At 40.1% G+C, this 17,708-nt stretch overlaps 1 protein-coding gene across 1 annotated transcript in view; it reads left to right on the forward strand.

Moving 5' to 3' along the window:
• LOC137091355 (A disintegrin and metalloproteinase with thrombospondin motifs 7) overlaps nucleotides 1-5,394 on the forward strand; it is a 113,749-nt gene extending 108,355 nt beyond the window's left edge. The window contains exon 24 of the mRNA XM_067455724.1: nucleotides 3,002-5,394. Coding sequence (XP_067311825.1) covers nucleotides 3,002-3,150 — 149 coding nt within the window. The 3' untranslated portion in view covers nucleotides 3,151-5,394. The remainder of the gene's footprint in view (nucleotides 1-3,001) is intronic.
• The last annotated feature ends 12,314 nt before the right edge of the window (nucleotides 5,395-17,708 follow it).

Here is a 17,708-nt window from a genome sequence, read left to right on the forward strand (position 1 = left end):
CTTTAAACTATCAGAAGTGAATATTTCGAGGCATGAAATGAATGGCCTCTCTTCATTACCCACCACTGTATTGGTGAATCCAAGGTTGAGATATTTGCTTGACAATTTTGAACATTTGCTGTTACCTGTTGAGAAAAGAGGACAAAATATTTTCTTCTGATGGCATTTTGCCTTTTGTATTTTTGTACCAACTAGAATGTAATGTATGAATAATAGGCCCTTTTCACAGACTCTAATGATGCGGTTCCACAAATATTATCATCATCAAAGTTTTGATATTTTATTTAAACAAAAAAGTTCATTTATAAGGCTATAGTTTTGTGTTTCATTACCTTGACATTAAATCTAATAAAACTGGTTAAAGCTGCTGAGCGAGTGCTTGTAATACAGACAAAAAATTTGACATCATTCTTTCTTCTGACAATTTAATCGATCTCCTCTTTGAAATGCTATTGTTGATTTTGACTGCAACACTTGGGTTCTTCATAGGGAAATAGATTTTTAATGACAACTTATAAACCTCTAAAGAGAGCCTTACTGTGAGCTCTAAGGTTATTAATCAATGGCATATGCTTTTGTTGAAGCCTAAAGCCCGCATTATTTCAACTTATTTTTAAAATAATCATTCTTAACAGCGCAATTCATGGTGTAAAACTACATTACCCATGATGCTGTGCAGAAAATTCCACCAAAGGAGAGTCAAAACAAGCAAAACACTCCAAAAGTAAAATCTGTTCACTTGATGGCCATATTTACGACGCCCCTGCGCAGCTGTTTCGAGCCTCCAAGAAAAAAGTCCCATCTACTTGAATGGGGGAATTTTGAAATTGCAAAAACTGTTTTCCGAACTCACATTTATATAACATATTTCAAATCAGCAATAAAATCTGACATGAATGGACCCAATAATGTTGTTTTTTTATGCTCAAATAGCATTAAAAAAATTTTTTAGGCTGAACCAGCCAATGCGCATGTGCAGTCATAAGCACAGGTGTCGGGTGTTCACACCAGATGCGTATAAAGCGAATAAATCGAGTTATTTGTGCGTAGTTGGACCCTTGAACATTTTAAGTTTACTCGCTTCATTCGAGCGTGACATTCACTACACAACAGACGTGAATTCATATCATGGGAGGGGCTTCTGCCAGGCGGCTCGTCTCGTTGTGAAATGGCTGACAAGGATTGTTTTAAAATACAGCGAATAAGCTCAATTTGCAGGTTTTAAATAGCTTGTTGTCTCAATAGGGTGAATTCAGGGTGATTTGGACACTTTTTCCAAACCATCTCAATGGCAAAAAGTGTCCCAATCACCCTGAAATCACCCTATGTATAGCTCAAATTGAGTAAAGAGCGTTTTTTTTTTTTTTACGAATTACCAGACTGTCTGACCTCCTCACTCACTTTCTTCCAAGTCTATTCACATCTTTACATTGACTTAACATGTAAATCACTCGGGCTTATCGCTTCATTCACGTCTGGTGTGAACCCACCATAACACTGACTATATAGCAATCGGAGCTTCTATAAATACTTCAGAGATAAAAATACTTCCAGAACCATTAAATGCCATTGAAGAAATGGTTGGGCACTAAAGGCCCCAATATACTCATGGCATGTTCTTTTACATTCTTCGCTTTTAGAGGTAAAAAGAAGTTTGAAATACATGACCAGCAGAGGTTAACTGTTAAAATGTGTACACAACCACCCTATAATCGTAAAAATCTATTTTTTAAACCCCATAAATCAAGCAGTGTCTCTGAATAAGCCGTTTGCAGATTCTAGCAGTGTGATGTCACAAGTGATTAGGCCCCGCCCTCAATTGCTGACAAACTCCACCCTATTAGCATAGTCCCCGCCCTCATCCACTAACAGACTCCGCCCTCAGTGAGCTGTACACAGTCTGACATGTTTATCTCCTCGCCAGAGCATTCAAGTAAGAAATGTGTTCTTAATAAATCTACTAAAGTTATTCAGTCGAGAGCAGTGAGTGATTTTCAGTTTTTAATATTAACAGCAGATATTGCATTAGGTACTGTATATTATACTTTAATACACAGATCTAATATACACATGCGATTTCTTTACGTTCACAGACAGAACCGACAGTGTTTATCTGAACTGTGTGTGTTTTTGACAGTTTAAGCGCAATAAGACGTGAAAGTCCAATAAGACTGTGCTTTGAGTGTGTGTGTGTGTGTGTTTGTGTGTGTGTGTGCTCAGAAAACCATCAAAAGTTTAGACTGACATGCAGATCATAAACGTTCATGATGAAGAAGAATTGTGATGTCACGTGAGCCTGATGGAGATGATCATCAAAACCAAACAGATGTTTTAGTATCCGAGGCATGAGCTGTACAGGCTCCGCCCTCTTCTGGATAAAGGGGGCGGGGATCAGCAGCTTATTTGCATTTAAAGAAACATGCATGAAAACGGCATGTTTTTCCTTCCACTCAAAAATGGCCATTTACAACATGATATAATAAATGATCTGTGGGCTGTTTTGAGCTGAAACTTCACACACACATTCTGGGGACACCTGAGACTTATTAAATCTTGTAAAAAGGGGGCATGCACTGGGAACGGTAAATGGGAATGCAAAAAATTCCCCACTATAGTATAAGTTTACCCAAGCATTACGACTTCCGCTTCTGAGAAAATGTGAAAAGGTCCATTTCGGGAAATTATCCTTAATTATGTTTTGCTGTGCAGCCATTATACTTTAATTCACAGCATCAGTGAGGAGTGTGTTTTTTCTCTCGGGGTGTTTGTGTTGCTGTAATGTGTTGCCTGGCTTGAGAGCAAATACCCTGATGTGTGAAAGCACTGGTGCATGAATGTGCAGGTGGCAAAGCGCTCTCTCTCTCTCTCTCTCTCTCTCTCTCTCTCTCTCTCTCTCTCTCTCTCTCTCTCTCTCTCTCTCTCTCTCTCTCTCTCGCTCTCTCTCTCTCGCTCTCTCGCTCTCTCTCTCTCTCTCATGTTGTTCGTTCTCTGTGTCTTTCAGGTCAGTTGTGTTTACGGGATCTTTTGACATTTCGCTTCTGTCAGACCCTCCAATGGCTCGGCCGATGTCACATGTCTTCTGTGCGTGCGAAGTGCTGCAAGACCTGCGGGCTGCCGTCCCGGGGCGAAGATCGCACTGCGAGCCGCTGAGACACAAAGGGATTGCAGAATGACTGTTATAACACAAAATTATGACACAAATACTCAAAGCAGCCATTGTTGGACAGACTTTCATCTGGTCTGGTGTGGTCAAGCTGCTGCCATTGACCAACAGTTTATCAGGGAGACACTCTGTCCCTATATCCTTTAAAGGGATAGTTCACCCAGAAATGAAAATTCTGTCATCATTTACTCACCCTCAAGTTGTTCTAAACCTGTATGAGTTTCATTGTTCTGAACACAAAAGAGGATATTTGGAAGAATGTTTGTAACCAAGCAGAGAGAACAACCCTCTAGGGCAGGGGTCTCAAACTCGCGGCCCGCAGGATGATATTTTGTGGCCCCCTACTTGACATAACACTTGACAAAACAGTCGTTGCGTGTGCCAGACAGTCGAAATGAATGTGCTTTAACGGCGCTCAAATGGCCAATCAAATCAAAGTAGGCGGGGTTTACATTCTCTTTTGGCTCGCGCAGTCTTCACTAGGGGTTGAACGACTTCCATTTTTTTTAAGTCGACATTTATGTGATGAAAGTCGAGTCGACGTCGACTAGTCGCTGTTGACATCATTATTTTATACAAATAAGCCTGAGCCTCGAGCTGAGACACGAACAGGAGTCTTCTTGTGCACAGGACAGCTATGGCCTATGACAGCGCTGCCCATAAGGTTATTGCTCCTACATAACAGCTTTTGTATCAGTTCTTTCGTCTTATGGTCATTATATTTCTCACAGATTTCTGCTCGTTCTGAATAAGATACAGATAAAGTAGCACAATAAAGATTTGTATATAATTGTGTGTGAATTAATTCTACCTGCCAGCGTCTCTACTAATAGTGAAGCTGTGAGTTTTTAGTTATCAAGAAATAAATGCTAGAACTTTTCAGTTTCTAAGCTATTTTATTGATAAATCCCAGAACTGTGTTGACAATACATTTCTGTGCTACTCAATGGTTTTGTGTGAGGTGCGCGCCATCTCCGCATGATCAGGCTATGTGTGTGTGTTGCAATGCAGCACGCAGTTTAGTGCGATAATTAACTTACGTGTACAATAAGCGTGCATTCTCCCGATCAGTTTTGAGCATCCAGATGGTAATCAAACATGTCTTGTGGAGAGCTCTCGGAGTAAGCATTTATTTGTCATTTTTAACTGTTCAAAACAGAGCGTACGTGTCGCGAATTGCTTATCCTGTTGCGCCCTCTATAGGCCAGCGACTAGTCGACGTCAAGCTTAAAGCGCCATGACAGAGCATTAAAGTCGACTAGTCGGTGCAACCCCTAGTCTTCACACTCACACACAAACGAGCGCATCAATCTATCGCGTAATGCCGTTGCAGAGAGAGACTATTCTTTCCGGTGAAATCACAAAACTAAATTGCACACACACAAATGCACACAAAATACAATGTTTCCATGCTCTTAATATACAATCATTGATGAACATTTTAATGAAGAAAACTATATGAGCGAATTAAAACTCTGAACATTTGAGATGATTTACTAAAACTGAGGAACCACTGAGGAACTATATAAATATAAGCTGCGGATGTACGTATTTATTCATTCATGCGAAAAATCTCAATTAATGCAAATGTTGTTTGCAAATAGTCCCAAATGGATTATTTCCCAATTAGAATTAGACCTAGAATTTCGTTCACTGATCTGTTTGACCTGGTTATGGCCTTGCTTTGAATTAGTCTATAATTTTAAATAAAAACATTTATTATTTCAGTATTACATAATGATTTGGTTTCTATACGCTATATTTATTAGTACACAATTACCATCACACACCTGTTGGTAATAGAAAGGTGTGAAGGACTCAAAAAGATCTCAAAAATATATTGGCAATTATAAAAAATATAAAACGAGTAGGCAAGAGAAGCCTATATGAACAATTCATGTTCAGAAAAACAGTTCATGTTCAGAAGAAATGTAAATGATAAAGATTGATTCATTCAGGTTTGGAACAACATGAGGGTGAGTAAATGATGACAGAATTTTCATTTTTGGGTGAACTATCCCTTTAAATGGTGCTTATTTCTGTCCATCATCTCAGATCAATGGTAGTAAAGCAGGTAAAGTGGCCATCTCTCCATCTCATTATAGTGACCACAGTAATTAAGTTTCATTCCCATTTTTATTACTAATTGCGACCCTGGACCACAAAACAAGTAATGCATCTCACGGGTATATTTGTGGCATTAGCATGTGTCAAAATTATCAATTTTTCTTTTATGCCAAAAATCATTAGGATATTAAAGGGATAGTTCACCCAAAAATGAGCCTGTGATGTTTATCTGCTGACCCCCAGTGTGTCCAACATGTAGGTGTGTTTGTTTCTTCAGGAGAACACAAATGAAGATTTTTAGCTCAACCGTTGCTGTGTGTAGGTCATATAATGATGTGAATGGGTAACAACTCTATGAGAGCAAAAAAAACATGCTTCGACAACATGCACAAAGAGCCCTGTGGCTGACGACACACTGATATCTTAAGACACAAAACGATCAGTTTGAGTGAAAAATCGAGCCGTATTTATATCATTTTTTACCTCAAATACAACGCTATATCCAACAGCCTGGAACGCTCTTCACTTCCAGCAAGGAAGGTCATTATAGACACTGTGTATGTGTAAAGACATCACAATCTGGCGTAGTTTACACCAACGCTAGAAGTGATCTTGTGCACGTAAACGTCACTCATTTTTTACACAGCGCACAGTCATCGCTAAAGTGTTTCCTGCCAATGTGAAGAGCTAAAGATATTTAGACGTACAGCAATATCAACAGACCAGGTGGATTTTACAGACCCAACTGTATTTATTTGAACCAGAATACTCTGATCAAGAACTCAGAGAGATGGAGGAAGCATCTGATAAGTGTTGTGAGATGCCAACAGAAGTGGAGCATAGCAATGCCACAACTGCAAGACACCGGCGAGGACATTTCCGAATGCTTTCCATCATACACCTGCCTGACTGAAGATCCTTTTCTCCGCTTTTGAGCCGCAGCGTTTTGCATGTTGTGTTAAGCTTGCCACGTATAAACTGGAGGTGTCGTCCAAGCAAGGCCAGAGGGACCCAACAGCACGCTGTCAATAGAGTGAGTAATGTGTTGTATTTGTAATGTTATTGCAATGATTAAAGCTGAACAAATTAGTCTATTATAATATTTGCCCTGTATTTTAGTCAGTGCATGTTGGTGGCATATCATGTGGTTTTGGAGTGTATGCTGAAGGGGGAACATCTGGGCATTTGATTTAATTCTTCCTGAGTGTGTAAAATCATCAAGGGAAAAATGATCGCTGCAGATCTTCCAACATTTTATCACGTGAATCAGTGTGTTGATATCCAGCCGAAGGGCAATCAACCATAACTCAGGCGAGCAGGATCAGAAGTTGGGAATATGTGAAAATGAGTTTGCGCAAGAGAATGTGATCTTTGAATTTTTAATCGTTTTTTAACAATCTGAATAAACGCAAGTACATACCATTTAGATTAGCCGTCCTGCAATGACATGCTAACAATAAGTGACCTATCCGCAAGAAAAATACACCTGGTCTGTTTAAATATCAAAATTGTCTCCCATTGTGATGACTTGCTGTAGGCCTACTAAATATCTTTAGAAGATCTTCACAGTGGCATGGAAGCACGTTCCAGGCTGTTGGATATAGCGTTGTATTTGAGGTAAAAAAATGATATAAATACGGTTCGATTTCTCACACAAACTGATCGTTTTGTCTCTTAAGATATCAGTGTGTCGTCACGAGCCACAGGGCATGTTTTTTTTTTTACTCTCATAGAGTTGTTACATCATTATATGACCTACACACAGCAACGGTTGAGCTAAAAATCTTCATTTGTGTTCTACTGAAGAAACAAACACACCTACATGTTGGACACTGGGGGTCAGCAGATAAACATCACAGGCTCATTTTTGGGTGAACTATCCCTTTAAGTAAAGATCCTGATTTTTTTGTAAATTTTCTACCTTAAATATATATATACATATATAAATTGTATTATTAGTAGTAATATGCATTGCTAAGCACTTCATTTGGACAACTTTAAAGGAGATTTGCTCAATATTTAGATTTTGTTGTTGTTGTACCCTCTATGATTCCAGAATCTCAAATAATTGTATCTCAGCCAAATATTGTCCTTACAAACCATACATCAATGAAAAGCTTATTTATTCAGCTTTCATATGATGCATTATACATCTCTCTCTCTTTAAAAAAAAAAAGGACCCTTATATGGTTTTGTGGTCCAGGGTCACAACTGTCAGTGGAACAAGTATATTCATAATGTGGCTTTTTAATCATATGTATTTAACTCTGCCAAGACTGCAGTTTAATTATTTGTAATTTTATTAACACTTTCCTTTCATTGGACCACATATAACCACCACACTAGCGAGCAATTCCCTGTAATAGCAAGTTGAGCTTGCCGATGTTTCTATTTATTGCAGCTGATTGCAAATCAAATATTAAACGAGTAATGAAGTACCTGGTGCTAAAGGTAGCGAGCGCTTCGCTCCTCACTCTGATTATTGTTGGTTGGTACTTAGAATGTAAAGAAATATTTATAGTATCTGCATTTTTATACCTGCATCATTTACCCTTTGAATGAAGAAACACATTGTATTGATTACATTGTTACACCAGTAGGTGGAGACAAGTGACTGTTAAAAATGTGTTTATCAATGAATCATTACATTTTTTAAATGTACATACACTATATTGCCAAAAGTTTTGGGACGCCTACTTTTACATGGACATCAACTTTAATGACATCCCATTCCTAATCCGTAGGGTTTAATATGGAGTCGTCCCACCCTTTACAGCTATATCAGCTTTAACTGTTCAGGCACTGATATTGGACGAGAAGGCCTGGCTCTCAGTCTCCGCTCTAATTCATCCCAAAGCTGTTCTATTGGGTTGAGCTCAGGATTCTGTGCAGGCCAGTCAAGTTCCTCCACACCAAACTTACAGTCATGTTGGAACCGGAAGGGGCTGTCCCCAAAATGTTCCCACAAAGTTGGGAGCATGAAATTGTCCAAAATGTTTTGATATGCTAAAGCATTATGATTTCATTTTGCTGGAAATAAGGGGCTGGGCCCAACCCCTGAAAAACAACCATACACCATAATCCCCCCTCCACCAAACTTTACAATTGGCACAATGCACCAAACCCTGACTCGTCCATCGGATCTAACAGTTGAGCGTGGAATATTTAGTAGTGAGGAAATGTCAGGAATTATGTCAGAATTATGAATTATGTCTATGTTCGAAGTCAAGATTTATGTCAGGTACATGTAATATTACATGAAGTAAATGCCTTTTTGGTAATAATACCTGACCACTAACTGTGCATTCAGTCTTAAGGTGCCGTCATATTAGCCTCTTTTCAGTGACATTTAGCTGAAAATTTGCTAAACATTGGAAAGTGTGACCACATCTTAAGTTGCATGTTATATAAACTGTGGTGCATATTGCTGTGAAATGTCAGGATGCTTTTAATATTTCAGATGTATTTGACTCCTACTTGTACTTATTTTTAACTGCCTAGCCTAATAATACATGCCATAGTTTTTGTTTTTACACATTTCAGGTATCATTTGTTGGATTTATGTGAACACTTGCTTTACTTTCATCACTCGTTCATCCAGGGATCATGTGATGCAGCTGCAGTCGAAATCATTTCTTCTTCTTCTTGTTTTGATGAAATGATTGAGACGAGCGCTGCATTACTATCAACTGATCAACATCAAATCGACAAATGCAACATATTATGTTTGTCAAGGTGCACTGAGAAATTTGAATTGATTTTGTAATGATGTTTGTGTGTGTTTTGTTATTCTGTGCTTAGACAGATGTTTCAGGACGGTCCAGTATGGATGCACTAATATACTGCTAAACTAATGCACAGATAAACAACTAAACCATTTATTAATGATTATCAGCAACTAATGAACATTCTGTATGATTAAATAGATTAAGTAATCAATCATTTTTTATTAGGTTAATGTATTAATTCTCTAATAACATATGGTACTATCTAATAGTGTAAGTTGACGTGTTACCACAATGGGTCAAAGCCATGCATTTCATTTGATTTGCACAATTATCATTGTTATGATTGAGGCACATGACTATTAACTAATTCAAAATTAATTCAAAACCTGCAATTACATATTACTTAATAATTAGTTAATAGTAATGTGCCTCAATCATAACATAATGAAACCTGTGTGAATCATTAGCTAATAATGAAAGCAGACAACTGGAAGTTTAAGTGCATGGCTTTGACCCGTTGTGCTAATTAACACATTAATTTACATTATTAGATAATATAAGGGAATTAATACATGATGACACATTTAATTAATAGCAATTCATATATTACTTAAACTTTTAATCATATAGAATGTTGATTAGTTTCTGATGCAGTGATCATTAATAAATGTGTTACTTCTTTATGAGTCATACATTAACTCATGATTATCTGTGCATTAGTTAAAGGTGCAGTGTGTAAATTTTAGCACCGTCTAGTGGTGAGGTTGTGCATTGCAGTCACCCACCGCTCACCCCTCCCTTTCGAAGCACATAGAGAAGCTACGGTGGCCGAATCAGGACAAAGATGTTGTCGTCTGAGACTGCAATGAGTGACTAGCACTCTGTAGAGAAGTTTGTCCCTTAAGGGCTACCGTAGAAACATGACGGCGCAAAATGGTGACGTCACTGTAAGGGGACCCGCGGTGTGAAACGGCTCATTCTGGAAATAAATAAACTAAGGTAATTGTTGAAGCCATTTTCTATGGAAGCAATAATGTTTTAAGTTCATTTAGTAATACCCGAGAAAACCTGTGTTGCAAAGAAATTGTAATGTAAACAGTTAACCAGTGATCTAGTATAATGTAATTTGATTGGCTGTTAGATTTAGCATGAAAGAAATAGAACCCCGCGAATTAGTCAGAAGCATTGGACTTTGGAGCAACACAGTCTTTTGACCTACACGGAACGGCACAGTTAATTTGTAAGAAAAGTATATCCTAAGTTTTGTTTTTATGTTTTGCGATTCATAATTAAACAGTCAAATGAAGAACCTTGGATTCAAGACTTTTATTCACTGACGTTTTGTGTTGAGTACAAAAGAACTTTAAAGTCCTAAGCTAGTGAGTAAGCTTGTTGCACTCACATTAAAGTCAAAAGACTGCTCGACGAAACCGAAAGACGAGCCGCGTGAGAAGATCGCTAAAGAAAAAGACAGCCACACGTGATGACGGCGAGCTAAACGGCCGGGCGGATTCTATGGAAACCTGCTAGTGGCAGCTAACAATAGACCAATACGGAGGAAAACTGCGCCACAGCAAAAGAATACTAAAAGAAAGCCAGAGGTGGCCTACCTATTGAATCGTCGGCTGAATGAAACTTTCCCTGGAACAGGTCTGATATTTTCTTAATGTCTTTCCTGACGATGCGTAAGTTAACACTATAACCTTCATCTAAAAGTGACAGTAAGTGTTCACTGGATATTTCATTCTGGAAGTCATAGAGCTTTAAATAAATAAATCCCGCACATCAGTGACTCTTTTAAATGAGTGTTTACAAGAAGACTAGAAGCCGTGGACAATATTAGGAATTGTGACAGTTTTGCGTGAAGATTTTTAAAGTGACATGACATGGCAGATGAAAGTGCAGCTGCGTGTGTTGACCAAAAGAGGGCGCCAAAGCCCACAGAAAAGGCTGTAGAGGAGAAACTACAAAGGCTGAAAGGAGAACGCAGGGGAAAGTTGGCACAAATAACCAAACAGAAGAATGATTTAGTCAAATTGAAGGAAAATGTACACAATGTTGATTTCATTAAAGATGAAGAATTGCTAAGGTTTGAAAGATGCTTAAGACAGTATGAACGGATTAATGAAGAGTTGTGTGAGTTAATTAATGAAGATGACAAGAAAGCAGATCAAGATGCTTATGAGAACAGATATTCGGAATTTCAGCGGTTCATAGAAGATACAAACAAATGGATTGCAGATGTCCTAAAGAATGAGACAGATGATATTAAGCCACAGGATAGTGTATCCGAAGCTAACTCCGTCGTAAGCCGCACTTCCAGTACTAATTCTGCAATGCTGAGAATTAAAGCTGAACGTGAAGCACTGTTGGCAAGAGCTGCAGCAATGAAAAAGAGAGAAGCAATAGAACAGGAAGAAATTCGTTTGAGAATTAGAAAAGAACAATTGGAGCTTGAAACTGAGCTTGCTGCTTCAGATGCTAAACTGAAGGTGTACGAAGAATTTGAAGATGCTCATGAATCTAAACATGATTTATTAGAGCTACCTTTAGGACCCAGATTTGAACCACTGATTCGTAGACAAGAAAAACACAGTATAGACCATTATGTGCGTCGTGGAGCTGGTAAGACGTCCCTTACATACAATCCAAAGCCAGCCACTCAAGTTGGTGCTTCAGATGGAAGAAAGTCACCATCAAGGTTTGATGCTGTCAGCAGCACGCCACATCTTAGTCATCATGATCACACTGATTTTTCTTCAGATAGCCTTCACGAAGTGTTGCAGCGTCAAAACGAAGTCACTGAGATGCTCATTAAACAACAGAGTTTGTCTCAACTCCCTCAAAGAGACATATCAACGTTTACAGGAGATCCTCTGACTTACAGATCTTTCATAAGGTCATTCGAGCATGCTATTGACAGTAAAACAGACAGTCATCAAGACCGGCTGTACTACCTCGAACAGTTCACGAGTGGAGAGCCACTTGATCTCATTCGAAGCTGTGAGCACATGAAACCTGAAAGAGCTTATACAGAAGCCAGAGAACTGCTTGACCGTCACTATGGAGATGAAATGACCATCGCTACAGCTTATATCAAGAAGGCTATGGAATGGCCTCAGATACGGCCAGAAGACAGAAAAGGATTGAAGGCTTTCGCTTTGTTCTTGGTTGGATGTTGTAACACAGTGAATGATGTGGACTACATGGACGAAATGAACAACCCCACCAACATGAAGTCCATTTTATCCAAACTTCCATTCAAACTGAAGGAAAAATGGAGAAATTATGCTTATGACATTCAAGAAAGAACAAGAAAAAGAGCCAGATTTCCTGATTTAGTGGAATATGTGTACAGACAAGCAAAGGTTGCCAATGACCCGCTGTTTGGAGATATCCTGGACTCCACTTCAAGTAAACAGACCAACTCAAAAAAGCAACCAAGTATTAGAAAAAGTGAGTCTAAAAGAAGCAGCTTTGCTGTGAATGTGTCTGCTACCGAAAATAATGTCAGTAAAAGCCAACCTGAGAAGAAACCTTTTGCAATAAAGTCAGCAAGTGTTTTTCAAAGTCCCTGTCTTTACTGCCAGAAGAACCATGCACTGAATGCGTGCAACAAGATTCGAGAACAGCCTCTGAAAGAAAGAATTCAGTTCTTAAAAATGAACGGCCTTTGTTTCGGGTGTCTGACGGCAGGTCATATGTCCAAGGACTGTAAAAAAAGGGCCTCTTGCCCAGATTGTTCATTCAAGCACCCAGCTATCTTGCACGTTGTTAAGGAAGACACTTCACCAAAAAACAACAGTGCAGACGACGGGACACAAGACACGAGTGAAGTCACAAGTGCTCTCGTATCTGCAGGGTGCAGAGAAGGTGACTATACTGGGGCCGGGAACAGTGAGCGTATTCTTCCCATCGTACCTGTGCAGATAAAACACAAGAAAGACACAAAGATAATCAGGACCTATGCTTTCCTGGATCAAGGAAGTACAGCGACTTTCTGCACCGAAGAATTGGCGAAGAAGTTGAATATGCGAGGCAGAAAGACAGAGTTCCTGCTTCGTACTATAGCGCAAGAACAGAAAGTGGATAGCTATGAACTTACCGATCTGGAGGTGTGTGGCTTAGATGAGCAAGACTACATTCAGCTTCCCAATGTGTATACTCAGCCAGATATACCTGCAAAAAAGGCCAACATCCCACAGAAGGAAGATTTGGAAAAGTGGTCTTACCTAAGTCGAGTCCATCTCCCAAAACTTGAAGCAGAAGTTGGTCTGCTCATCGGTGTCAACGCGTACAAAGCCATGGAGCCATGGGAGATCATTAATAGCCGGAACGACGGACCATATGCTGTGAAGACCGCTCTTGGCTGGGTCATCAATGGGCCAATCAGCAGAGGCCAAGAGAAGGAATCAGATGGTGGCAAAAAACAAAGTTTCCTTGTCAACCGTATTTCTGTAATAAGCATTGAAGATATGCTGATGAAGCACTACAATGCAGATTTTCCAGAAAGAAGATGTGAGGACAGACGAGAACAGTCACAACATGATAAACAGTTCATGCATATGGTGACTACATCAGCCCAGCTTGTGGATGGTCACTTCCGCATCAAGTTGCCTTTGAAGGATGACAAGTTGAAGATGCCATGCAACCGTGGTATTGCTGAACAGAGGCTTAACTCTTTGAAGAAGAAGTTAAGTGGGAATACAGACTTCTTTCAAGAGTACAAGGCTTTTATGGACAACATACTGGAAAAAGGCTATGCAGTAAGGATTCCAGAAGAACAGTTGATTCGCAGTGATGGAAGAGTATGGTTCATTCCACACCATGGGGTTTACCATCCAAAAAAGAGGAAACTCAGAGTCGTCTTTGACTGTGCGGCAACTTACCGAGGTGTGTCGCTAAATGATCAGTTGTTGCAAGGACCTGATCTAACTAACACCCTCATCGGAGTGATGTTGAGATTCAGACAGGAGCCTGTCGCCATGATGGCAGATATAGAGTCAATGTTTTACCAGGTGCGGATTCCAGACACGGACACAGACATGCTACGCTTTCTCTGGTGGCCAGGTGGTAATCTGAATGTGGAAGCAGAAGAGTACAGAATGTGTGTGCATTTGTTCGGTGCAACATCATCCCCTAGTTGTGCGTCATATGCATTAAGAAGAACAGCGGAAGATGCAGCATCAAAAAGTACCCCAGAAGCCACTCAGACAGTCCTCAAGAACTTCTATGTGGACGACTGTTTGAAGTCAGTAGCCACAGAAGAGAAAGCCGTTGCTCTTGTGAGGGAGCTGATGAAGTTGTGCTCCAGTGGTGGTTTTCATTTGACCAAGTGGGTTAGCAACAGCAGAGCCCTGCTGGGCTCCATTCCTGACCATGAACGAGCTGCGGAAGTCAAAGACCTCGATTTGGAACATGATGAGTTACCAGTGGAACGGGCATTAGGCATGCAGTGGTGCACAAGTTCTGACAGCTTCAGGTTCAAAATAAATCTACCGGACAAGCCATGTACAAGACGGGGCATTTTATCTGTAGTCAGTTCGGTGTATGACCCAATGGGTTTTTTGGCACCACTCCTACTACCTATCAAGCTAATTTTAAGAGATCTCTGCCAAGAGAAGAAAGGTTGGGATGAAGAGATTGATGAAAAATCATGCCGGACATGGAAGAAGTGGCTGACGGACTTAGACAAACTTTCAGAACTCAGTCTTGACAGATGTTTCAAACCCTCTGCATTTGGGCCCACGAACGCTGCTCAAATTCACAATTTCTCAGACGCTAGCCAAGATGGATATGGTGTTGTGTCGTATCTCTTGCTGACAAATGACCGAGGTGAGAAACATGTATCATTCTTGATGGGAAAGTCCAGAGTCGCTCCACTCAAACAGATCACAATCCCAAGAATGGAGTTGACAGCAGCAATGGTTGCAGTCAAGATCGATCGGATGTTGAAAGAAGAACTTGAAGTTCCTCTGATAGAGTCGGTCTTCTGGACGGATAGTACAACGGTACTAAAGTACATTGAAAACGATGCCCTTCGCTTCAAGACATTTGTAGCCAACCGAGTCTCTTTTATTAGAGAAGCAACTGCATCTTCTCAGTGGAAGTATGTCAACACCTCACAAAACCCAGCCGATCAGGCTTCAAGAGGTTTGAAGATCCAGAGCTTCATGGAAAGTAAAAGCTGGTTTCAGGGGCCTAGTTTTCTGCGAAAGGAAGTTGAATGGCCTGAACAACCTGAGCAATGTCCTTACCTTACTGAAGATGATGTTGAAGTGAAGACATCTGTTGCAGTGTCATGCACAAACTTGAACGAGTGCATAGATCCACTGAACCAGCTTGTTGAGTATTACTCCAGTTGGCATAAGCTGAAAAAGGCGACAGCCTGGATTTTGCACATCAGAAGGACGTTGCGGTACCTGAGCGAGAAGAGAAAAGAGTTTGAGCAGAACATACAGCAGAATGAGAACGATCCAGAAAAATGCAGATCTATAGTTGAACAGCAAATGGTGATGTGCAAAAAGAACATAGAAAAAAGAATACTTACCATGGAAGATCTATCCAGAGCTGAAATTGAACTGGTTAAATACAGTCAGAGACAAGCTTACATGGAGGAGATAAAAGCTTTGCAGCCAGCAGGCTCCCATGTGAAAAAGAACAGCTCTATCTTCAAACTGGATCCACACTTGCAAGATGATGTGTTGAGAGTAGGAGGACGTTTGAACAGATCGGCGATGCCTGAGGAGGCCAAGCATCCTGCCATTCTGCATAAAGAGCACAGAATAGCTCACCTCATTCTTCACCACATCCATCAAGATTGTGGACATGGAGGTAGGAACCACATCTTAGCCATATTGCGACAATGGTATTGGATACCAAGAGCCAATGTAGCAGCAAGAAAAGTGATTTCAGAGTGCAACCTCTGCAGAAGACTGCATGCAAAGGCAGGAGAGCAGAAAATGGCAGATCTGCCACAAGACCGTTTGCTCCCTGACAAACCACCCTTCACCAACACGGGTGTAGATTATTTTGGACCTTTCGAGGTCAGAAGAGGACGTGCAAAGGTTAAGCGTTATGGAGTGCTCTTCACATGTTTAACTGTCAGGGCAGTGCATATCGAAGTAGCCCATTCTCTCGATACCGATTCATGTATTAATGCCATAAGACGCTTTCAAGCCAGGAGAGGTCAAGTGTCAATAATTCGTTCCGACAATGGCACAAACTTTGTCGGCGCTGAACGAGAGCTGCGTGAGGCATTGGCAGAGCTGGATCAGTCTCGTATCAATGAAGTCATGATGAGAAAGGGTGTGCAATGGATTTTTAACCCGCCTGCTGCATCTCACTACGGCGGTATCTGGGAGCGTCAAATCCGCACCGTGAGAAAAGTGCTGACCTCTGTTGTGAAGCAACAACTCTTAGAAGATGAAGGACTACACACTCTCTTGTGTGAAGTTGAGAGCATCATAAATGGGAGACCTTTAACTACAAACACAGATCACCCCAATGACCTCGAGCCACTAACGCCGAATCATCTGCTCGTATTGAAAACACAGCCTAGTTTTCCCCCTGGTGTATTTGCTAAGGATGATATCTATGCCCGCCGGCGCTGGAGACAAATACAATATATGGCGGATCTGTTCTGGCGAAGGTGGACTCACGAATACCTACCGCTTCTGCAAGAGCGGCAAAAATGGCTCGGCTTAAAGAGAAGTTTCAAGGTTGGGGATGTTGTCCTTGTCGCAGATTCGTTCCTGCCAAGAAACTCCTGGATGTTAGGCAGAATCATAAGGGTGATGCCCGACTCCAAAGGCGTTGTTCGAAGTGCTGAAGTCCGGACGAAGACCAGCATCATTCAAAGACCTATAACTAAACTTTGTTTGTTGCAGGGAGAAGACTGAAGATAGAAAAGAAAGAATCGATTAGAATAGAAGTATTTAGTTGTTAATACTTTCAAGTAAATGTTTACCTTTTTTAAGTACTTTCCTGTGAAGAGAAGATTAAAAGGAGTTGAGAAAGTGTTAAACGTAAGAGTGTAAATGACTTCAGTTTAAGTTTAAGTTGATAATTGATATGTTAAGGCCTAGTCAATTAGGGACCGGGATATGTTGAAGCCATTTTCTATGGAAGCAATAATGTTTTAAGTTCATTTAGTAATACCCGAGAAAACCTGTGTTGCAAAGAAATTGTAATGTAAACAGTTAACCAGTGATCTAGTATAATGTAATTTGATTGGCTGTTAGATTTAGCATGAAAGAAATAGAACCCCGCGAATTAGTCAGAAGCATTGGACTTTGGAGCAACACAGTCTTTTGACCTACACGGAACGGCACAGTTAATTTGTAAGAAAAGTATATCCTAAGTTTTGTTTTTATGTTTTGCGATTCATAATTAAACAGTCAAATGAAGAACCTTGGATTCAAGACTTTTATTCACTGACGTTTTGTGTTGAGTACAAAAGAACTTTAAAGTCCTAAGCTAGTGAGTAAGCTTGTTGCACTCACAGTAATAAAAACTTTTAATTATGTAAGGTCTTTATACAAAAATTATATTGCATTTCTGCCAATAGATCCTCATAAACATAAATCTCATAAAGCTTTTCTGTAGCTCAATGAGTAGAGCATGGCGCTAGCAACGCCTAGGTCATGGGTTCGATTCCCAGGGAAAGCAAGAATAGACAAATATGTTAAATGTGTACCTTGAATGCAATGTAAGTCGCTTTGGATAAAAGCGTCTGCCAAATGCATAAA

This window comes from Pseudorasbora parva, chromosome 1 (genome assembly GCF_024679245.1).
Source record: "Pseudorasbora parva isolate DD20220531a chromosome 1, ASM2467924v1, whole genome shotgun sequence".
Lineage (NCBI taxonomy): Eukaryota > Metazoa > Chordata > Actinopteri > Cypriniformes > Gobionidae > Pseudorasbora > Pseudorasbora parva.